The 25,226-nt window shown below is 41.8% G+C and overlaps 1 long non-coding RNA gene and 3 gene segments (V, D, J or C); 1 reads left to right on the top strand and 3 right to left on the bottom strand.

The window, feature by feature from the left end:
• Nucleotides 1–25,226, bottom strand: part of LOC105464766 (immunoglobulin heavy variable 3-23-like) — a 350,273-nt gene that overhangs the window by 150,979 nt on the left and 174,068 nt on the right.
• On the bottom strand, nt 9,031–9,773 carry LOC105478086 (immunoglobulin heavy variable 4-38-2-like). The segment is given in 2 exon segments: nt 9,031–9,563; nt 9,647–9,773. Coding segments are annotated over 2 exon segments (579 nt in total).
• Nucleotides 9,843–12,165, top strand: LOC112423659 (uncharacterized). The gene is made up of 3 exons (XR_011625448.1): nt 9,843–9,960; nt 11,627–11,702; nt 11,805–12,165. It is a non-coding gene; the product is annotated as an uncharacterized lncRNA (long non-coding RNA).
• On the bottom strand, nt 20,052–24,381 carry LOC105464773 (immunoglobulin heavy variable 4-59-like). The segment is given in 3 exon segments: nt 20,052–23,014; nt 23,889–24,209; nt 24,293–24,381. Coding segments are annotated over 3 exon segments (477 nt in total).

The raw sequence follows: 25,226 nt of genomic DNA, 5'->3' as shown, positions 1-25,226 counted from the left end.
AGTGGTGAGAAGGAGGATTTCAAAGCACACAGTTACACTATCTCTGTACTTCATATCAAGGCCATCACAGTGTTTGCATTAGAATCCAATTACATACAGTTCTTATTGTAAACTTTATGGTAACCAATACTATATTTATAAAACGTGAATTGTATAATCTGTTAACAGAGAAGTAAGCATCATTATAAAATGCTAATTTAAACAAAGAATGACAGAAACAAATATTAGTTTAAAAAATAGAATTTATTATAGTTGTTTTAAAAAAGAAAGACCCAACTATTAGCTATGTACAAGAAAGTTATCCTACATATTCACAAATAGAAAAAGATGGGAAAACATGGATTATGAAAATATGAACCAAGAGAAAGCTATACTAGCTGTGTAAATTTCACACAAAGTAGACATCAAAAAAAACTTTTAGGACTTAACAGGGATTACATAGGATAAAGTTACCAGTTTTTAAAAAGACACCAGAAGAGATTCACCAAAAGTGCAATAGATGAAGAATGCACCATTCTTTGTGATTTACAGAACAAACGTGATAAAAGAAGTAAAGATGTCAGTGAGACCATGCATGTAAGAGTGCACGTAAAAACTTCCTCTTGAATTTCTCCCTGTTGCTGTCGACACCAGCCCCGGTCCTAGAGCCTGCTGGACCAAGCTGATGCTGCCGTCAGTGAAGGTGAATCCAGAGTCTGTGCAGGAGAGGCTCAGTGAACCACTAGGCTGTACAATTTTTCCACCTCAGACTCCACCAGGGAACTTCACACAGGTCTTCTGCAAACACAGAGAGAACAGACTGAGAACAGCCCCATGTGGAGCAGCCACAGCTGGACCTGATTCATAAGGGACACTAATATTGAGGGTGATGAGGAGGGAAGCCCAGATCAGTGCAGACCCCACGGTGAGGACACTGAGGAAGGGCACAGACATGGAGTGGCTCCTCACCAGGGCCTGAAGGAACAGGGGATGAGCTGCCTTTCATAAGGAGGGGAGGGGACACATTTCCATGTCTTTCTTTTTGTGATCATGGGTGCACCGCTCAGCATTGCTCATCCATCCTCTGTGTCTCCATTTCAGGGAGGGCAGGGTCAAAGGATTCCTGGTTTTGGATACACAGGTTTAATCTGCCCGTTACTCTTTTTCATTCTCTAATGTGGACACTATTCAGGTATCTTCATAGCAGCAAACATTATTGACAAAAAAGACAAGTAAGAACATAAGAAATACGTTTTCAGAGAAAACAGACATCTGTCTGTAATCAGTACGTTTAGAACTGGAAACCAGTGTTCCTGACAATGAGGCAAAGTTAAGTTGAAATGGAAAAAAATACATATCTACACTTTGTCAGGAAGGAGTTTTATAATTATCATTATCTTGATATCATTTTGCCATAAAATTATTCAACATTGGATATATGTTCTTGTGTCAGGAAGCAGTCAATGTGGCAATGTGTGCACTTATCTGAGTGAAGAGTTCACATGGAGACATGTTTGCTTGTTTGAGACAAGAGTCCACATGAGGAAATGTCTGTTTCCTGAGGAAAGAGTAAATGTAAGGACATATGTGGTGGTCTGAGGAAAGAGTCCATGTGGGGACATGTGAGTTTGTCTGAGGGAAGAATCCACATGAGTAAAGATGTGTTTGTCTGACAGTAGAGTCCACATGTTGACAGATGTCTGTACCCATCGGAGGGTAAATGAAAGTTCAGGGACAGTGCATGCCTGAACTGAGCTGAAGTTCGGGGAAAACTTTTCTCAACCAAGGAAAGAGAAGAATGCTCTGGGTTGTTTGCTTGTCAGGAAGAAAAAACCTGAGTCAAGTAGAAAACTGATTTTTTAAAATTAAAGGTCTTCACTGAATGGAAACATTGTATATGCAAGTCAGGAAAATTACTTCATTCTTTCTTGCATGCATCTCATAACATTCCCACACTCCCAAATACATTATTAGATAATTTTATAAAGTATATATTTAATCCAGGGGTAAATAAACTGCTAAATATATTTCAATTGTATATATTTAAGTTTACATTTTCCATCACAAAATTATGAGCTTAGATAAATTAATTGTGTCATGTCTCAACCTTTGCATATCACTAGAATATTCTTATTCTTCTTAAACAGAGCCTGTTTACTTATTTTACACCCACCCTCTAAATTCCTGGAATATCCTACTTACTTGACTATAGTTTTGGGTGTGACAGAATTTCAGACTAATGAAACTATACCGTGTAATTGAAATGACTTCACAAAAGAAAGTGGAAAATGAAGTTGCTGATCTAAGTAACTTTGAAAATAAGGAGGTTCTATAAGTTTTAATTGTAAACAAACAGCACATCAGCACTCTATTCTAGTAGATAAACATGTTTCCTATAAGGGTATAACTTTACATTTCTGATGCCACTCTGCATGTGTCCTGAAATAAGTAATAAAATGACATCCGATGGGATTGGGGTTCCTCATGTTGCAGTGGGTGGTTATGGACACTCGAGGAAGGAAGGTTGGAATGGTCCTTATGGTAGCATAGCTGGGTGGAGAGTCCAATGTCTTCTCATTTTTAATGTAATCAAGTTACAGAAATTAGATACATAAATAGTTTTGAAGTGTCTGTAAACATGGGGTCATATAAAAGTGCACATTTACTAGGCCAATTGGTTGAGAGATCCCAGAAGTACTTATACCACGTTAACAACACACATACGCAGTATCACAATATTTTATTGTAATATTATTCTTTAAAACCAGAAACAAGGAAGCTTTATTAAAATGGCTAATTCTATGTATGAAAAAGGTAATATAGAAAATGAGCTTAGAATTTATTGTAATACCAGGAAACAGGGAAGTGTTCAAAAACAAAAGGATGAAGTGTGCAGTAAGGATGTAGGATCCAAACTAAATCAGCTCCCAGCACCTAATAAAGCTGTGGCGATTTGAACAATAAAATGAATAATGCAGTATGGATCTGTTTCAGAGTATGAAATAGACATCCATAAGCCAATACAGATATTATTAGATGATTAAATAAAGAAACAATGGGAAGAAGAACACATCTCCTTACAGAAGTGTTCCAAATATCTCAGGAGGATAGTCCTCCAATCAATCGGTGAAGGTTAAACACTCATGAGTTGATTGTGGCCTGAGATTAGAGACATGGGGAAAAAATCACTAATACTGTATTTTATAATGAGACTTCAGATATAATGCCAAATACATGACATACGAATTAGTTTTCTTTTATGTTTTTGTCTACATTTGTGCAAACACACACACAAACACACACATATTTTTCTGCAATACCCCCTGATAAGGGAGAAAAAGGCAACCACACACTTGGAGAAAATGCTTCCAAGTCACATATTTGTTAAATCAATTCTTTTAATTTGTTAAATGACTTTTATAGTCAATATGCAAGTAAACTTGCAACTAATCAAAACAAAACAATGCAGTTAAAAATGAACCAAATATCAGGAGAGGCATCTCACCAAAAATTATATAAAAATTGTTAAATATGAATTTTTTATGAGGGAAGTGTGCATTTAAATAAATACTAGATAACATTACTCACCTATTAGTGTGGCTAAAACTCACTCTTCTCATGATGATAAATGGAAATATGAATGTGGAAAAACAAGAAATATTATGCATTGATGGTGGGAATTCAAAATGTTACACGCACAAAATGAGATTTTTGGCATTTTTTTAAATAGAGATAAAAATAGAGTTAAAATGTGAACTTGTGTTTGGGTTCCAAAATATTTACAACATTGATTCAGAAATTGATGTTTACAAAGATTGATTCAGAGGAAGTTCTGTATCAGATTTCTTAATTTGGTTCATTCTACAATCCCTGAAATTTGCTCACAGAATAAATGTCCTGTGAAAAATCTCTCAAATAACTAAAATCCCATCCACTCAAGCCCTTGTCTAAGATTCTGTCGCACCCAGTGCATAATGTAGCTGGTAAAGGTGTATCTGGAAGCCTTCCAGGAGACCTTCACTGAGGACCCAGGCTTCTTCACCTCAGCCCCAGACTGCACCGGCTTCACCTGGGAGTGGGCACCTGTGGGGAGGATACAGGAATGGATGAAAGCCCACTTGACTGAACTCAACCCCTTCTCATCACTGGGACTTGGGAACCCCTTACCTGTAGCTGCTGCCACCAAGAAGAGGATCCTCTAGGTCTGGTCCATAATGAGGAGCTGTGCTCTCAGGGGCTTCTCTAGGGGAGGGATGTGGTTATTGGGTGATGCTCTCAGGGCCCAGACATATCCATATTTACCTCCATGGATCTCAGGTTATTTGTATATTCATGAGACAGAGCATTTCATAGCTCAAGACCCTGATTCAGGATAAGAAACAGGAGATGAATGACACATCAGCCTTACACGAGTGGGATTCTGATGGTCCAAGCATTAATCCTGCTTGAAGAAATGGATACCCTGCTCCATTTACAAATTTTTTGTGACCAGTCGTCCTTTCACTGAAAAGCAAGCACCCAGAGGACATGCTCCTCACTGTGAACCCACATTTGATTAGCATGGAGACCACATGGATGATTTCTGGAACCATCACTCTTCGTGACACTGACCAGGTGCTTTGACCCCATCCTGGTTCCATCAGGCACCAGCCACAGCTCATTGGTGACTCTGAGAAAGTGAGTGCTGATGTCCCACGTGAGTGTCCAGCAGGTCCCTCTGAGATCTGCTGGGCGCTCCTGAGACAGTGTCTCCAGCACCTGCCTGGCATCCTGATCCACCAGGATCTTCAATAGAACCACCCTTGGTTTACAGATTTGCCCCGTAATGCATAATTAGAGTTGATTTTCTCATCTCACAGAAAATAGGAATCAAAAGATGGAAAAGAACTTTAGATTTCTTTATGAACTCACTACTCCAAAAATAATTGTCAAGGAATTCGTGTTTTGAATAAGTCTGGGTTTTATTTCCTACTCCATTTAATAGAATTTCATGAAGTGTTTATGTACTTTCAGTTCATGTCCATAGATCCTCATCTTTACGTATTGGTTTCTGACTCACTGGGTCTGTGTACCTGCCATACTCTCAGATCCATCACTGCCCTGTCAAATGCACAATGTGGGCAACATTACCTAACATGGAAATCTGAATTTTTTTATTCATAGAAATATAGTGACTCCCACAATTCTGTGTCCATTCAATTAGTAAAACCATTCCTATCATTTATATCATCACTATTAAGATATTTATTGTCCTAGAAACACACTTTAAAAATAGTTCTCGTTGCCTTAAGTTATATGAATGGTTCTGATGTAACAGAATATTTAAAGACACATCAGCAGCTGGTTGAACACTTAGTTTTGTTGTTGTTGTTGTTGTTGTTGACAAAGGAAGACACAGGCCCTGAGAGGAAACCTCCTCCCCATCCTTCTGTACACCTGCTCTGGGGTTGGAACCTGTGCTTGGTGGCTCCTGAGCGCCCCCTCCAGCCCCGCCTTGCCTTGCAATGAGGTTTCTGCGGTGGTTGTGACCTTGACCAGGCGTCTCCACAGGAAAAGCTCAACTTTCGTCTTTACTCCCTTTTGTGGTTTCAGTGTCCCTGGACTATTTGCTTACATCTTACCTGTATACATGTTACCTGGACTATTTACCTGGATTTGCTTACATCTTACCTGGATTATTTGCTTATCTTACCCAGATCTTACGTCTTACCTGTCTATGGACTATTTTCTTACAACTTCATATAATCATGGAAGAATGGGGGAGGGATCTGGAATGGGAGATTTGTCTTCCTTCACATAGGATAAGGTTCTGGAAAAGTTCTTCCCTGTAGGAACTTTTGGAGAAGGCTCCCAGCATATTTTTCAGTAATTAAACTTCCCCACTTCTGACCCAAAGGAAACCTATTTGGATGTATTGTTTCAAATCTGGAGGTTTCTGGAGGGAAAGTCCAGAAGACTGAGGAGTGTATGGCCCTCTGGAACTGTCACTTCACCCTAGTCCACATCTGTCTTGCAGACGTCTATAGTGCTTACCATGTAAGTGCCCTCAACAGCGCCATATATATATATATATAAAGTGTGTGTGTGTGTGTGTGTGTGTGTGTGTGTGTATATATATGACACTTCCTTTACTGGAACAGAAACAGCAGAAATATTTCTGCAGCTTCTGTTCCAGTAATGCTAGTGTGAACTGCCATTCTGGACATGCCTGTCTCCCCAGTTTTGGGAGTGGGCAATTTTTTATTGGAATTTCATTCCTTTGATGAATTCCCAAAGGTATTGAAGATCAGATTGTGTAGATACCTCTTGACTTAAGAATGAGGGTGATGACTTTTGGAAGCATATGGATTACCTGGAAGAAAATGTAAAGTAAATGTCAGAAACAAGTTCAATGAGCTAGTGGCAGCATGCAAGAACAATGTGAGAATTTTAATAGAGATAAAACATTTAAAAGATGACTAAACAAAAATATTGATGCTGAAGAATACAATAAGTCAGCCAAAAATTTTAACAGAGGATTTTAGACCAGACTAGATCAAGTAATAGAAGAAACAGTAAACTCAAAGAAAGATCGTTTGAACTAATAGAGACAGAGAAGAAAAATTTAAATGAAAGAAATAAAAGGAGTTAAAGACTTATGGGTCTTTAACACACTGAAAACTAAATTATGCATTGAAGAGTTATGCAAAGATTAGATAAAAGGGGTAGTGAAGGAAGAGGGCGAGACAGAGAGAGACGGAGAGAGAGAAAGGCAGAAAGGTTTTCAAAGAAGTAATAGCATAGAAATTTTCTAAATCTGGAGAAGCAAATATTCATCCACATCCAAGAAGCTCTATATATTTTAGATAAGGTGAACCAAATGAGAAAGATCAGAGATAGTATGAAACCACGTTGCTAAAAGGAAAGGTTTTTGAAAACAGAAAGAAAATGAGCAGATTTAGCAGATTTCTCAGCAGTAGGTTTTCAGTTCAGAATGGAGAGGAATTATATTCGATGATGTATGGTTTAGTGATAGAGATTATTTCTGAAAATGTGTTTCTAGTCAATGTCATCATTGTGCAAGCATCATAGGGCGAACTTACACAAACCTGTAAAGAATACCCTACTACACATAGGCCATTTGAAACAGCACAAAGTTTCCAGACAACCAGCCTGTACAGCGTGTTACTGCTCTGAACACTAGGAAACTGAAACGCCGTGGTAAGTATCTCTCTATCTAAACACATATAAATATGGAACACCTTTAGTGAAAATACAGTATTACAATGTTATGTGGCCACAAGCATACATAAGGTCTATTATTGACTATAACATTGTTAAGTAGCATATGACTGTATTCAAATTGCTGGGGGAAAAAAACTGAAAAACAAACAAAACTCTGCCAACCAAGAAATTTTACCATGTAAATCTTTTTGTAAAATAAAGGATAGATAAGACCTTTCCCAGAGAAGCAAAAACTAAAGGATTTCTTCAACACTGGGCCTGCCTTAAATAACAAAGACTCTCAACTAGGTCTGCAAAATAATGACATAGTTGCATCAGCTCCATTCTGGCCTCTGTCATTTGATAGTTTTGTGTGAATTTTCTTTCTGTTCTTTCAGGACTTTCTTTCTCTCTCAACTTCTCACTCCATTCTCCTTTTAATTCTCAGTTTATTGAAAAGATTCATATTTAGTTACGAACACTAAAACTTTGGAAAAAAATTTCATCTTAAACCCAACAAATTTAATTAACAGTCTTCACGGATGCCCATCTGTTTTTTCTTGTTTTGTTTTCCTATGGGATGTGGCCCTTGTGTCTACTTCAGTCCAGTCCTTATTTCCATATGCATGATGCACCCAACCATCACACACCCAGGACCATCTTGGAGGAAGGGACGCTACCATCTGCCTCATCCGCCTTCAGGTGCACAGTGGCCATTCCTTCAGCTGTTGTATGTGCTTTAGGGCTTTCCATTTAAAAGTGTATTTCACTATCCCCCAAATAAAGTTCCTGGACCTCAAAAAGTGACGTGGCGTTGGGGGCATTGACAGCCAAATTTCATTGAAAGTCTCTTCTGCCCTTGGTAATTGAGGAAGACTGGGAAGAAGGGAACAAATCTCAGACCTCATGTAGCTCCTCATTTACCAATAGATTCAGTGCAAATTTAGAAAGTTGAAGACATAGAGTAATGTTGGTGTGGTTTTCTGTGGCATACTAAGGAGACAACAGAAGACGGTCAGTGGTCAGTCTCCATCCAGCTGGTACCCATTGTCCATTAGTTAGGTCGTAATAAAAGATAAAAGACAACTTTTGTGACAAAGCCCCAAGGGCTTCATTAAAACACTTTGCCCAGAAATTGGCCAACAGGAACATGACAGGTGTTTATATCACAGCTACTATTTTTTGTCTACTTTATGTAGAAATCTGAGAGATGTGCCCAGCCTCAGGGGGCTGATTCTCCATCCAGGGGACAGCGCTAACAGAGTTATGAGTTATGTGGTATTAGTCTGTCTGGGTCTTCCTAAGAAGACAAAACGGAGTGGGTGGCTTAAACAATAAATATTGATTTTCTTACAATTCTGAAGTCTGAATGTTGAAGATCAGGGTGCTGGCAGGGTTGGTTCTTGGTGCAGCTTCTTCCTGGCATGCACTGGGGCACCTTCTAATACACTGCGTCTCCCCATGGCCTCTTCTCTGTGTGCACGTGAAAAGTGAGAGGCCTCTGGTGTTTCTTCGTATCTTATAAAGACAGCACGTCTATTGCATTAGGTTCTCACACTTCTGACTACATTTAACCTTAATCATTTCATTAAAATTCAAATAGAGATCCATTGAATTTAAGGCTTAAACATATGAATTTCAAAGAAAGAACAATTCAATTGATGACACAAACCAAGAGATGGTGAGAAGCATTAGATATATATATTTTTAATCACTAAGGAATAATGGGCCATGCAGGAACCTGTAGGAAAGTTCCTAGTAATCGGTGAAACCTCAATTGTAAGAGGAAAATGTGCCTTCCTCCTTTCTTTTCTGGCAGAAGGATGTGAGGAAGCAGAACCACAGATATCAAAGAAAGAGGAGCCCTGGGGACAGCTGAGGTGCTGGTGAGGAGGGAGAGCACTGAGCAGATGAGGAAGCCCCGCCCTCCCTGCACCTGCTCCTGACCCGGCCTCCTGCTCTGTGGGCCCCGCGCGCCCCCTGCTGGTCCTGAGCGGCACCTGCGCCCGCCCCCTCCGCCTCCCTGCAGGGAGGTTTGTGTCTGGGCTCACACTCACCTCCCCTCACTGTGTCTCTCGCACAGTAATACACGGCCGTGTCCGCGGCGGTCACAGAGCTCAGCTTCAGGGAGAACTGGTTCTTGGACGTGTCTCTTGAAATGGTGACTCGACTCTTGAGGGAGGGGTTGTAGTAGGTGCTCGCACTATTACCATAGATATTCCCAATCCACTCCAGCCCCTTCCCTGGGGGTTGGCGGATCCAGTTCCAGTAGTAACTATCGCTGATGGAGCCACCAGAGACAGTGCAGGTGAGGGACAGGGTCTCCGAAGGCTTCACCAGTCCTGGGCCCGACTCCTGCAGCTGCACCTGGGACAGGACCCCTGTGAACAGAGAGACCCACAGTGAGCCCTGGGATCAGAGACAGCCTCCCATGTCGTCATATCTGCATCCCCGAGACACTCACATCTGGGAGCTGCCACCAGGAGGAGGAAGAACCACAGGTGCTTCATGTTCTTGCACAGGAGGTCCGTGACTCTCAGAGAGCATTTCCCATGTGAGCTGGACCCTGAATTTAAGGAAATGTGTGGTGGTTTCCTGTGGGTGCCTAAGTGAGGATTTGCATGTGGGTGGTGCCTTTGTATGGAGAGGTGAAAAGGGATGAGGGAGGCCCCAGGCTTTGGGGCTCACCCTGAGAGGAGGATGCTGGCTGTGCCCTCTGAGAACTCAGTTCTCTTCCTGGGGCCTCCCCTCACCAAGCCCAGAGTCCTCTTCTTCCAGGTAGGGAGATGTGCTGAAGGAGCTGGTCTGGGAGATGAGTATGATCATGGATCAGGGATAGATTTTGGAATAGGTTCAATGCTGTTGTACCCTTGAAGATTTATATGAAACCAACCAAACATCCAGGTTATCTAAATTGTCAAATCTCCATTCAAAACATTAGGGCAGCAGCTAAATATATTCGTCACAGTGAATTTATATAAACCTACATCCGTGCAATGTTTATTGTAATTCAGAATATCCATCATGGTTAGAGGGAATATATCTGTCCCGGTGAGTGTGTCATTTAAAAGAAAAACAAAAACAAAGCAAAACAAAGAAACATCTGAGACCTTCCCTTTTGTGAGCTTTTGAAATCTGGGATTCTGTCTGCAATCTCAGGAGAAGGTAGTGGGATGTATCTCCAACCGTCTCAATGTGTGATGCTGAGAATGTGGCCTGACCATTACACACTTCTGTGTGAACAGATGTAGATTGGGGATCACAGTGACAATTTCAGTCAAAAACTGTAATAGGTCAGCACAGGAGCATAGTCTCATCATCAAGATTAGTGCAATTGCCTTTCCTGGGAACAAGAGAGGACATCTGTGAGCCCTCCCCTCTGAGAGCACAAGGAGCTCTGGTTCTTCCCTGACAGGTCACACTTCTGAAACATGGCTGGACAATGACACTCAAGCCCAGAGTCGTCACCCACATATTTATCATGTCAAGTGCACCTGTGTCTGAAAGACTTTCTCCTTCATTGAATTGCATGAACATACCTTAGAGTTTGCGGTATTGCAACTTGGGCATTTGACATTAGTTTGGTGAATTATATAATAAATAATTATCTCCATGGATGTGGGTAACAGGAGAGTCATCACAAGTTGGGTGTGTTTTAACATCAGGACAAACCTGGGCTGTCTTGTTAGGACTGAACAAGTGAGCTGACCTGTGGGACAACAGAAGGAAAGACACAGAGCCAACATCCAGAGCCAGGTGAGCTCCTTACCTACCAGGTGGTCTCTGGACATTTTGTTTAAACAGATCCAGAAAGACCGTCCTCACTTTAAGGAGAATTATGAACATTGAGGGAAATTGAGATAAATTTTTATTTACAGAGAATAATTCATAGGCTTGTAGACATCTATGTGGATGTGTACAGGATTGCTAGGATATGCTCATACACAGAACAGAAGAAATAATTCTATTTCATGGAAAGAAAACCAAAGAGCTTCTGAATTGGTAGATATTCTTTGCCACAAATGTGTCAGGTCAGTAGATCATGTTATGATGCTGGAGGTAACACTTCCCAACATTGTCCTGGAGACAAAATGCAAAAGAGTAAAGATTCAAGTGAGATTCCTTTGAAAAATATCAGTAATGAACAGGCGAAAAGAAAGGAACCATTATGGAAAGAATGGTAATGAAATGAAACAGTAAATTCCATGTGGAGGTGGCAGGGAAGTTCCATCTGAAAGCTCATTTTCACCTCTATGGGTACCGAGTGCCCCCTGCAGCCCAGTTCCCACCGTGAAGGGAGGTTTCTGTCTGAGCTCTGAGTGAGCCGGAGTCATTGTGAGCCGTTCAGAAAAGCAGCCTGTTCCAGGGTGTGCGGAGTCCTCCTGAGTGAAGAGGTGCTGAATATACACACGTTTCACTGCCCTCATTGTGTTTTATTCTCCAGACTCTCTTCATGTCCAGATTTGAACACGTGGAGTATTGATGGAACTCGTCATGACTGGGAACTTTTCAGTGAAGATGTAGGTAACATATTTGTGTAATTACATTTGGATTGTGAAAATATTATTATCCAAAATGTCAAAGTCAGAACCTATTAATTTTTTCTTTTTTATATTTTACAGATGAAGGGTTCTTTGATTTCCCAGGCTGGACTGCAGTGTCATCTATTAATTTTATAGCATAAAAATGATCAGCCCAATTTATGTAGTCATGTTATCTCCATCAGGGATTTAGGTCCATGTGGCCTGTGACATAGCTCTAATCACAGAGGGAAGAGCAGTGATTTGTTGAGTTGATGCTATTTTTTCAGATGGGAATTTAAACAATCAACTCCTCACCTTACCCAGTCTATTTTCATAACTGTGCATGACCCTTGGAAATGCAGTCACCATTTCTTACATAACGGGAGTTAACTGTGCCATGAAGGTAACAAGAAGACGTGTAAATTTCAAGTCTGGGTAATAAACTGTTGAATTACAAAGCCTGGAGCCAATCACATTCTGGCATCTTGTTTAATTAGTTGTGAATTTGTTTTCAGTTGTTTAGTTCAAGTTCCCATAACTCACTTTCTGCTAAAATAGTCACATATGATAATCTTGAGATATTAAAATGAAAAAAATAACTAATTTCAAAATGAACCCAACTTCCAGGAGAGATGAAAATTCCTTTGTGGTGAAGGGTGTGAAGGGTGGAGACATGGTTGAATATTGAGGTTGTGTTCACAATTGTATTATTTTAATTAGGTAAGTTCTATTTATCCCTTATATTTATTAGAAATTCCCTTTGAGAACCTTGATCTAACGTAATTCGTTGATGGATCACACAAAAACAATGAAGCTGAAGGTTATTGAGCAGGAATTGCTATTACAACTTTAGCTTTCCTTTAGAACACATTCCTCTACCTGATGTGGAATTAGCCCAGGTGCTCTGATGAGAGCTTGTCAATTAATCAAAGACCAGGGAATGGGCACACACGTGTCTGGAACAGGGCATGGCTTTGGGATGCTTTGCAAACAAACTGGCTTCTGACATCTTCTGGAAAGCCCATCAAAATGGCAAGTTAAGAATCTCTTAGGAGCACCCGTCTACCCCACGCTCTTAGCTAATATAAAAGTGGAAGTTGACGCAAAATGAGATAAGATGGAAATTAAAGAAACTGCTGTACCACCGCCTCAGTTCAGCACAGCTGCCTCCTCCATCAGGGCTTCTGACTCTCTCAGGATGTGGGTTTCCACATTGTGTCTCTCATATAGTAATGCACGGCCATGTCCTCAGCCTTTAGGCTGCTGATCTGCAGATATGTGGTGCTGACAGAGGTGTCCATGGAGAAGACAAACCGTCCTGTGAAGCCCTGGGCATACGTTGGGCTTCCAGTGTAGGTGATGATCCATCCCATTCACTCAAGCCCCTGTCCAGGGGTCTATCATACCCAATACATAGCATAGGTGGTGGAGGTATAACCAGAAGCCTTATAGGAAACCTTCACTGTGGCCCCAGGCTTCTTCACCTCAGGCCCAGACTGCACCAGCTGCAACGGGAGTGGGCACCTGTGGAGAGGAGACAGGAGTGGGTGAAGTCTCACATGACTGGCCTGGTTTCCTCCTCAGCCCGGGGACTGGGGAGCCCCTGACCTGTTGCTGCTGCCACCAAGAAGAGGATGCTCCAGGTCCAGTCCATGGGGAGGAGCTATGATGTAGGGGCTTCTCCCAAGGAGGGGTGTGGTTGTTGGGTGATGCTCTCGGGGCACAGATATCCATATTCCCCTAGGTGATTTGCATATTCATGAAGGATGGTATTGAATAGCCCAATTCCCGACCCAGTATTAGAAAGAGTAAATACATGACACATGGACGACACAATTGTAGAAGCTGAGGGTTCAAGCCGTAATCCTGTTAGAGGCCATGCGTTCCCTACATATCCCTGAACTCTGTGTTGACAGAGCTTCCCCTACTGGAGAACAAGCTCCCCCAGGACACGCACCTCACTTTGAATCCACCTTTGAATGAATCAGGGGCAACTTGAACCATTTGTAGACCTTAATATATGAATGCGTTATTTGGGAATGAGTGTGTTTGTCCAATAATTGCACTTATCTGTAAGAAAGGAGCTCTTCACTGACCTTCAGCTGCTTACCATTAAGATATCTTTCAGAGTTTGAAATCACCATTGTAAAAGTGGTTCTCATTACAACATCCAGTTTGGTAAATGTTCACAATTGAATGAGATATTTATATAAACATCAGCAGTCCTTGTGAACATTGAAGCCATTGGGTAATTTTTTAACCCTTACTTTCCTCTCACCGTGCCCTATTTTGCAGTCACCAATGTCTATTACTTTTATCTATGTACATGTGTATGCACTGTTTACTTTACAAGAGAGAAAATGTATTTTATATTTTTTCTGAGTTATTTTATTTGGGATAATGTCCTTCAACTCTATTCATGTTGCTATGAAAGGCACAATTTCACTTTTTGTGGCTGCATACTATTCCATGATTTACATATATCATATTTTATCTAATCATCCATTGATTGACACTTAGATAGATTACTTGATTTTTCTATTGAAAATGGTGTTGCAATAAATATAGGAGAGCAGGCAACATTTTCTGATATAAAAGTTTGCTTTGGGGAGGAATATGCCCACTGGGAGGGATTACTGGGACAAATGGTAATACTAACTTCAGTTCTTTGAAAAATCTCTGTATTGTTTTTCATAGAGCATGTATAAAGCATTATTTTTCGTATGCTTCTCTGCCAGCACCTGCTGTTTTTCATTTGTAATAACAGCCATTCTGACTGGTGGAAGATGCCGTATGATGTTGTTTCTAATTTACATTTATCAGATTATTGGTGATGCTGAGTATGTTTTCTTATTTGTGTCGGCCACTTCTGTGTCTTCTTTTGATAAATGTCTGTTTTTGTCTATTCTTTAATGAAGTTATTTGTAATTTTTAGTTGACTTATTTGAGTTACTTATGGATTTTATATATTAGCCTTTTGCAAGATGAATAGATTCCAAATAATTTTTACCATTTGCGGGTTGTCTGGTCACCATGTTTTCTGTGCGGAAGACCTTTAGTGCAATTAAATCCTGTTTTCTGCTTCTGTTTTTATTGCATTTGCTTTTGAAGTCAAGTCATATTTTATTTGCTTAGACCAATGTCCAGAGGACTGTTTTTAGATTTTGTTCAAGTATTTTTATAGTTTTAGTTTATAAATTTAAACACTGAATCCATATTCAGTTAATTTCTGTCCATGGTGATATGGAAGTCTCGCTTTATTCTTCCACATAAGGCCATCTAATTTTCTCAGCACCACTTATTGAATAGAGGGTTTTTTCTCCAGTGTATATTTTTGTCAGTTTTTTCAAAGAGCATTTGGTTTTATATATTTGGTTTTCTTTCTGGACTCTCTATTTTTTTCTACCAGTATCATGCTATCTTTCTGATTACATTCGTGTAGTATAATTTGAGGTCAGTGAATGCAGTGCTTCTAGTTTTGGTCATTTTGCTCAGGATTGTTTTGCTATTCAGACTCTTTTTTGATTCTGTGTGAATTTTAGTATTGTTTTTTAAATATGTAATCAAATATACTGGCTATTTGATAAAAGTAGTGTTGAATCTGTACAATGCTTTGGACGGTGTGTTTGTCCCTTTTGCATTCCTATAAATTAATACCTGAGGCCAAGTGATTTACAAAGGAAAGAGGCTTATTTGGCTTACATTTCTGAAGGCTGTGTGAGAAGCATGGCACCAGGATCTGCTTTACAATCACGGTGGAAGGCAAAGGGGGAGCAGGCTATGTCACATGGTGAGAGCTGGGACGTGAGTGGGGAGGAGGGTTGCCAGGCTCTTTTTAACAATCAGATCTCATAGTAGCTAAGACAGCAAGAATTCACTAAGTGCCATGGGGTGGTTCCCAAGGCATTCCTGAAGGATCTTTCCCCATGACCCAAAACCTCCCAGTCGGTCCCACCTCCAACATTGAGTATCACATTTCACCATGACATTTGGAAGGGAGAACATCTAAACTATATCATTGCAGTCTCGGGCCCAAAATTCTCATGTCCTTGCATTGCAAAATATAATAATCTTTTTTCAATAAACCCCAAAAGTCTTAACTTGGTCAGCCTCCAACTCAAATGTCTAAAGTCTCATCTGAGCCTTAAGGCGACTTCCTTCCATCTGTGAGCTTGCAAATTAAGAAAATGTGAAAGTTGTGTATTCCAAGGTGCAGTGATGGTGCAGGTGTTGGATCAATTATTCCAATCCAAAAGAGATAAACTGGCCAAAGGAATGGCCAACAGGCCCCCTACACACGTGAAACCCAGTAGGGCAGATATTATCTTAAAGCTACAAAATCATCTCTCTTAAATTCATGTAATTCAACCAGGACACACTGGGACAAGGGTTGGCTCCCCAAAATCTCAGTCAGCCCATCGCTGTCGCTTTGCTGGGTGCAGTCCTTGGAGCTCCCTTCACGAGTGAGTCAAGTGCTGTAAGCTTTTCTAGGTTAAGGGTGCAGGGTGCACAAATACATGAGTTCTGAATCAATGACAGGAAGTTTCTTTTCCATGTTGTCTATGAGTTTATGGTTTCAGGTATTATGTTCATCTTTTGTTGATTTTTATATGGTGTTAGAGAAGGCCTAATTTTATTTCTTTTTATATGGATGCCCAGTTTTTACATCATTATTGAAAAAACTATCCTTTCTCTACTGTGTGTCCTTGGCACACACCATCAGGAAGAGACATAATGGAGAAAATACATAAGATAAATACTCCTGATTAACATAAATCTAAAAGTCCTCAACAAAATACTAGCAAATAGAATCCAGAAACACTTTTAAATGTAATACAGCATGATCAAGTAGGCTTTACCCCTGGAAGGCAAGGTTCATTCAACATCCACAATTCAGTAACTGTGATTCACCATGTGAGCAGAATAAAAGCAAAAAACAGGATTATCTCAACAGATCCTGAGAAAGTGTTTCATAGGATCCAACATCCACTCATGATAAAAACCCTCAACAGACTAGCATCAAAAATACCTCAAAACAGGCCGGGCGCGGTGGCTCAAGCCTGTAATCCCAGCACTTTCGGAGGCCGCGACGGGCGGATCACGAGGTCAGGAGATCGAGACCATCCTGGCTAACATGGTGAAACCCCGTCTCTACTAAAAAATACAAAAAAACTAGCCGGGTGAGATGGCGGCGCCTGTAGTCCCAGCTATTCGGGAGGCTGAGGCAGGAGAATGGCCAAACCTGGGAGGTGGAGCTTGCAGTGAGCCGAGATCCGGCCACTGCACTCCAGCCTGGGCGACAGAGCGAGACTCCGTCTCAAAAAAAACCCCAAAAACCTCAAAATAATAAAAGTCATCTATGACAAATTCAGTCAACATCATGCTAAATGAGCAAAAGCTCAAACACCTTGAGAACTGGAACAAGAGACAGATGCTGTCTCTCACTACTCCTATTCAATATAACACTAGAAATCCTAGTCAGAGCAATCAGGCAAGAGCAAAAATGAAAGACAGCTGATGTGGTCTGGATTTGTGTCCCCACCCAAATCTCACGTCAAACTGTAATTCCCAGTGTTGGAAGTGGGGCCTGGTGAAAGGTGATTCGATCATGAGGATGTGTTTTCCTCTCTCAAGCTGTTCTGGTGACAGAGCTCTCAGGAGATCTGGTTCCAAAGTGTGTGGCACCTCCACCTTGTCTCTGCCTCTGCCATCCAAATAATGCACAAATAAATTACACTTAAAAGTTTCCTTGTGTTCCTCTGCAATTCCTCCTTCCCAATTATTTTCTTCCCCCATCATATTCTGAGTCACTCATTCACATTTAATACTTTAGTTTTGAGTTACATTAATTGATTATGTAGGAATTTTATAGTATGTGTTTTATTTGTGTGTCTTCTCGCTTGTCATAACTACTTGTGATGCAAACATGTTGTGCAACAACAATGTATTGATTCTAATGATGGATGTTATTACAATAAATTAGCAGGCCATTACTGTTTATCTGAGTATCTTCTTGATACTTGTATCATTTCTAGTTTCTAAGTATTACGCACAGAGGTGCTACTCAGCTTGGAGATGTAGGCATCCCAAAAAAATATATTATTATTCTTACAACAACAACTAAACTTACTGATCTGCAAATTAGCACATTTTCTTAAACACATCAGAATTTTCACGTTATAAGACAAACAATGTATCTGAACTCTGAAGAGCTATAAGGACTTGCAGGGAAGTAAACAGGAGCAGACGATAATCTTTTCTGTGGCAGAGGCTGCCAAATGTCATTTAAGCTAGCACAAGATTAAAGTAGACATATTCATTGGATGGTTTCAATTCTGTGTGATAGAGAAGTTATTGTTTAAATTCTCAGAGTGTATACAGTTGAGGAATTCCTCCTGCTCTTGAACCTTTTTCTTCAGTCCTGGGGACACATCACAAAATGCTCCAGCCTCTACCCCTTGGGATGGTGCAGTCTGGGAAAGCAAAACAGCAACTACAGCTGAAATGCATCCAGACACACCTCCCCATCACCACTACCTTGCAAGAGAAATTATCTGCAGAGGTAAAGCCATCAAAACTGCTCTTCTACAGACACTGGAGAAACCAGTAAGAACTGGGAGGGGACAGAGGAATGCACCAAATCCCTGTCCAGGCCCACCTCCCATCTCCCCTCAGGAGTGATAGGCTTTTTCAAAAGGTAAAGGCAGTAAAGAGGAAACTGAAGACATCACTATGGGAAGACATAGTGGCTGCTGAACGAACATATGAATAAAAATGAAGAGGCTGGGCCCAGTGCCTAACGCCTGTAATCCTAGCACTTTGGGAGGCTGAGGCGGGTGGATCACCTGAGGTAGGGAGTTCAAGACCAGCCTGACCAACATGGAGAAACCCCGTCTCTACTAAAAATACAAAATTAGCCTGGCATGGTGGCACACGCCTGCGATCCCAGCTACTCGGGAGGCTGAGGCAGGAGAATCGCTTGAACCCAGGAGGGGGAGATTGCAGTGAGCTGAGATGGTAAAACTGCACTCCAGGCTGGGCAAGACAAGGGAAACTCCAGCTCAAAAAAAAGAAAAGAAGAGAAAAGAAAAGAATTGGCTGAATTTGGCTGAAAGGCCCTGGAAACCTAGCTACTTGCTACTCAGGAGGTTGAGGTGGGAGGATTGTATGAGCCAGGAATTTAAAATCACAGTCAGCTATGATCACACCACTGCAGTCCAACCTATGCAACAGAATTAGACCCCATCTCAAAAGAAAAAAAAATTAATTAAGAATTTTACACAATTGTAAAACTACTCAAATAGAAGAAGTTAAACTGTGCATCCTCACATATCCTCTGGCACTTCTGATACTTTGAAGAAGACAGGTGACCTAAGACCTTCAGAATAAGCTGATGATCTCAAATCATGAAAAGCTTCCACACAAGACATTGGACCAGAATCCTTCTCCATATCCTCCTCCTACTCATTATTCTTTATTTATATTCAGTCTTCTCATTTTCTGCAGACCTGGCTGTTGTCCACCCATATTGGACTCTTGTCTCTTTTCTTACTCACCATTTGTACACTTGCTATTTAGAGTAAGTCATCCGACTCTATGTTTAGGCCTGACTGCTGACAACTTAAGGCTCTTTCCTTCATCATCTCTTTTTTCTTAAAGCATACAAAGTAAATCTACCTAGAAATCACAGGAGCTCCCTCATTTGATGCCAATTTGACCTTGAAACCCCACAAAATCCTTACTGGAGGTAGGATGCTCTCCGCCGCACCCCACAAAACCACGATAAAAACCCGGAGCTAGTCTCCTTCCCTGCTCTACCAAGACACAATGGACCTTCATGAGAGACCTGCCCTGCTCTCAGCAGACTCCTCAAGGAGGCAGGTAACTAACATTTCCATACTCACTTGGTGTGAGTGTGTGGCATAATCAGACTCAACATCCACAGAACACTTTAGTCGAGATCTCTTGGCATTTGCATGGTGTCATCTACAACGGATGCTGGGAGCTCAGTGTCATGGCTCCTTCCAAAGGACATGTCTGCTCCCTGAGTTAACTCCAGGACACAGTTGGACGTGCCTCCTGGGGTTTGAGAAGCTCCTTTCTTGTCCTGAAATCCTGTCATCATGTTCTTTTATTCTAGTGTTTCCCTAAAAGTATAGCGAGACCCAGGGTTCATTCATGTGCATATTCAGGAGTCTCTGAATTTTTATGTTTTTCATTTATCTCTAGCACCTTTTCTACCAAATTACATATTTTAAAATTTGCAATATTTTAAAGAGATGAAATTAGCAAATAAGAATCTTTACATAAAGTGTACAATTTTATAAATATTGACATAATCCTCACTTTTCCTAACAGAGAAAAAATAAATTATCCTAGAAATTTCCTTTTGCTCTCCTGTAGTTTCTCCTTTCTACACCTTCTCTTCTTGTACCATGTCCACAGTTAACTACAGATGTTTTTATGCAACTTTAAGTTCATTTTTACTTTATAGGAATTATAGAAGTGGAATTGTATGTATGCGCTTGTATTTGTTTGCCTTATTTTTCTTATTCAGGTACTTGTTACTTCAAGCATGGTGTTGAGTGTATCCAGCAGTACTTGATTGTAACAGTGGGTATTATTCCAGTAAATGAATTTTCCACAATTTGTTTACCAGTTAAGCTGCTGACTAACCCTTGGATCGCTTTTGGTCTCTGGGTATAATAAACAAAGATGCTACTTAGCTTAGAGAAGTAACCAGCTGAGAAACACATGGTTCTTATTTTTACATAACATGAATAGCAGGCAAAGTGGAAAAGCTGCACATTAATCAGTGTGCTTCAATACATCAGGTAATTAAAGTTGGGGAGCTCTGTGCATTTATCAGTTTGTGTGTTTTTGTGTGACAGAGAGAAAAGGGAGGAGAAGAGACTAAGAAAAAGAAAGAGACCGTACCTATTTGGACCATAATGTATGAGGTACTCAAGTAAATACAGGGACTTAGTGCCTGATGGACAAGGTCCACATAAGATGGAGAGGACAACTTGATGCACCTCCATATGGGTATATATTAGTGTTTACATAAACACAATTTTCTAATCATATAAACACTCAGACACATTAGAAAAGATGTAGTGGAGGGGTCTGGTGGTGAAATATGATGGTGAAAACAATTCACATCTACAGCCCCTTTTCTGCCCTGTTGCACCTGCCCCGATGCTGAGCCTTGATCCTGCTCATCCTGACCCCCGACAATCATCCTAAGCCCCCGTACTGCCCCAAGTGCCCCCTGCTGGACATATGCACCCCTGCAGGGAGGTTTGTGTCTAGGCTCACAATGAAGTCCCCGCCTTGTGTCTTTGCTTAAAAATGCATAGTTGTGTGTTCACCGGACACAGCTCAGCTGTAAGAACTGTTTCTTGGATGTGGATATGGACTCTTGAGAAGTGGGTTGTAATTTGTGCTCCCTTCACAACCCTCGCACCTGATCCACTCCTGTCCATCTTCTAGGGGCAGATACAATTCTAGAGGAAGCACTGGTTATGACGGGGACTCCAGAGACAGTGCACGTGAGGGAGAGGGTCTCTGATGTTGTCTCAAGCCAGAAGTGTCATGAGAAACATAGTTGTTGATGTTAACGGGTTCTGGACAACACGGTGAAATTCCCAAATACACACATATTTTTGAGAATAAAGAGCTCATATTATCCAAATTGTGAGTCTCCTAGAACAGTTCAGTAGATTTTGAGGTTAGATTAAAAAAAATTATCACGTTTCTTTTCTCAAACTTGCAACCAAATAAAAAAGATAAACTGCTGTTAGAAAAATGAACATTGAATTATTACCTCTATGTGTGATAATGATGATTTTTAGAATAGTATTGACCTCTGATAACCTAAATACTGTCCTAATTCTGAGCCCACAATTAGACCTTAGCAGCAATCACACGGAGTGAAACACCTGGCTCAGTGAAACTGCACCTGGGGGTCTCTGCAGGCCCTGAGTGGTACAGGAACAGCTCCTCCCTCAGACTCAGAGTGAGGAGAATTTCTGCTCTTTATTTGGGGAGGTGAGGGTGATTGTGGGGAAAATACCAAAATTACTCTAACTGAGATCTCTGCACATGGGGAGAAACCAAAGAATATGAGAAACAACTGGTTTCAGTTTAGATCGAACAATTTCTCATGAGAAGGCAATACCATGTCTGCATCCTGCACAGAATTAAGAAACAACGAATTTGGGGTAAAGTTGAAAATTACAATTGTTTGCAGATTGTTAGTAATTATCTATGTCATCTGAGAAAATGAAGTAAAATCCTGGTTTTTATATAAAAATCCACAAACAGTGTGCTGGCCCTGATAATGCACCTCTCATCCCTCCATCAGGGAGCCCAATAGCCCAGGCCGCCAGCTGCTGCCCTGCACTCTAACATCCATCACAGGTTGTGTGCCAAAGACACCCAATCTGGGAGCTCCTCCCAGACAGTGATGGTGCTTGGTGGAGACACTAAGGCATGGCTGCTGCTGGGACACATGGGAGATCCCTGATGGACAACTGTGCTGTGGGAGGCACCGATGGCCTTGCTAGACTTAACTTGGGCCACAGGGTCATTAGGGAAGCTCCATCAAACTCCTACCATTCTCCAGCACTACTTGTGAGTCTGGCATTGTGGGGTGGCAGCATCTACAGACTCACACGGCCACCTATGCATTTTATGCCTCCAATATTTACTTCTGTTTTTAGGACATATGAGAATGTTTCCTCTTTTAAATTGGTTTTCTAATCCAGGGACCTCCTGGTGGGCACAGAACATAAATGTACAGAGGCTCAGAGGGGAAACGTTAGAAGCAGAGGAAACCATAGACACTGAAGGAAAGCAGCCCTTTTCCTGCCTCCATCTGCACCTGCCCTGGGGCTGCACCTGGTTTGTGAGTGCTGAGTGTCCCCTTCAGCCCACACTCCTTTCTTCTTTTTGCAGGAAGTTTTGCGTCTGGACTCACACTGATGTTTCCTCACTTGGGAGCTTATGTACAGCCATACATGGCCATGTCCTCATCTCTCAGACTATTCTTTGCAGATACAGCAAGTTCTTAGAATTGTCGTTGGAGATTGAGAATCTGCCCTTCACAGAGTCTGCATGGTGTATCTGACTTCCATCGTATTTTACATCTATTGCTCACTCCAGCCCCTTCCCTGGACACTGGTGAACTTGGCTCATTCAGTAGCTACTGAAGGCGAATCCGGAGGCTACACAGGAGAGTCTCAGGAACTTCCCAGGTTGTCTCAGGTCCTCTGTGGACTCAATCAGCTGCACCTCACACTGAACCCCTGAAAATACACACACATCCTGGTCAGAAACTGCCAAACATATCCACTGTTTCTCTCACTCAAATCCACTTATTCTCACTCTAGTTCTCTATGAGTTACCTTTTAAAATACCAATAACAAAAATTCGTCTACCTCAAACCACAGAGTGAGTCCTCTGCATTCAGTCCTGATTATCAAATGGAAACCCCTGGGAAGGCCAGGGCTGTGGCTCTTCATCTAGAACTGCAGGGCCAGCAGTGGGCTTGTTTTCACCAGGAGAGGGAGGGCCCTGTTTTCATGCCTCCTCCTCTATAGCAAGCTGCAGTGTGGGACGCTTGAGAAGAAGGCAGTGCCCAGAGCAGATTTCAGGCTCCTGGATGAGTTTAGTTGCAATGGTAGCATTTGAAAAAATATTACTTATTATTTGACTGTGACATAAAACTCATTGAACAATTATGATTTCAGCATATGAATTTCAAAGAGGGAACAATTCAATTGATGACACAAATAAAGATATGGTGAGAAGCATTAGAATATATATATTTTTAATTACTAAGGAATAATGGGCCATGCAGGAACTTGTAGGAAAGTTCCTAGTAATCGGTGAAACCTCAATTGTAAGAGGAAAATGTGCCTTCCTCCTTTCTTTTCTGGCAGAAGAATGTGAGGAAGCAGAACCACAGATATCAAAGAAAGAGGAGCCCTGGGGACAGCTGAGGTGCTGGTGAGGAGGGAGAGCACTGAGCAGATGAGGAAGCCCCGCCCTCCCTGCACCTGCTCCTGACCCGGCCTCCTGCTCTGTGGGCCCCGCGCGCCCCCTGCTGGTCCTGAGCGGCACCTGCGCCCGCCCCCTCCGCCTCCCTGCAGGGAGGTTTGTGTCTGGGCTCACACTCACCTCCCCTCACTGTGTGTCTCGCACAGTAATACACGGCCGTGTCCGCTGCGGTCACAGAGCTCAGCTTCAGGGAGAACTGGTTCTTGGACGTGTCTGTTGAAATGGTTACTCGACTCTTGAGGGAGGGGTTGTAGTTGGTGCTACCACTACTACCACCGATATACCCAATCCATTCCAGTCCCTTCCCTGGGGGCTGGCGGATCCAGCTCCAGTAGTTACTGCTGATGGAGCCACCAGAGACAGCGCAGGTGAGGGACAGGGTCTCCGAAGGCTTCACCAGTTCTGGGCCCGACTCCTGCAGCTGCACCTGGGACAGGACCCCTGTGAACAGAGAGACCCACAGTGAGCCCTGGGATCAGACACAGCCTCCCATATCGTCATATCTGCATCCCCGAGACACTCACATCTGGGAGCTGCCACCAGGAGGAGGAAGAACCACAGGTGCTTCATGTTCTTGCACAGGATGTCCGTGACTCTCAGAGAGCATTTCCCATGTGAGCTGGACCCTGAATTTAAGGAACTGTGTGATGGTTTCCTGTGGGTGCCTAAGTGAAGATTTGCATGTGGGTGGTGCCTTTGTATGGAGAGGTGAAAAGAGATGAGGGAGGCCCCAGTCTTTGGGGCTCGCCCTGAGAGGAAGATGCTGGCTGTGTCCTCTAAGAACTCAGTTCTCTTCCTGGGGCCTCCCCTCAACAAGCCCAGAGTCCTCTTCTTCCAGGTAGGGTGATGTGCTGAAGGAGCCGGTCTGGGAGATGAGTGTGATCATGGATCAAGGATAGATTTTGCAGTAGGTTCCATGCTGTTCTACCCATGAAGATTTATATGAAACCAACCAAACATCCAGATTATCTAAATTGCCAAATCTCCATTCAAAAACATTAGGGCAGCAGCTAAATATACTCATCACAGTGAATTTATACAAACCTACATCCATGCAATGTTTATGGTAATTCACAATATCCATCATGGTTAGAGGGAATATATCTGTCCCACAGAGTGCGTCATAAAAAAGATATCTGAGACCTTCCCTTTTGTGACCGTTTGAAATTTGGGATTCTGTCTGCAATCTCAGGAGAAGGTAGTGGAATGTATCTCCAACTGTCTCAATGTGTGATGCTGAGAATGTGGCCTGACCATTACACACTTCTGTGTGAATAGATGTAGATTGGGGATCACAGTGACAATTTCAGTCAAAAACTATAATAGGTCAGCACAGGAGCATAGTCTCATCATCAAGATTAGTGCAATTGCCTTTCCTGGGAACAAGAGAGTACATCTGTGAGCCCTCCCCTCTGAGAGCACAAGGAACTCTGGTTCTTCCCTGACAGGTCACACCTC

This window comes from Macaca nemestrina, chromosome 7 (assembly GCF_043159975.1).
Source record: "Macaca nemestrina isolate mMacNem1 chromosome 7, mMacNem.hap1, whole genome shotgun sequence".
Taxonomy (NCBI): domain Eukaryota; kingdom Metazoa; phylum Chordata; class Mammalia; order Primates; family Cercopithecidae; genus Macaca; species Macaca nemestrina.
Note: the sequence above shows the minus strand (reverse complement) of the source record. Positions and strands in the feature narration are given on the sequence as shown.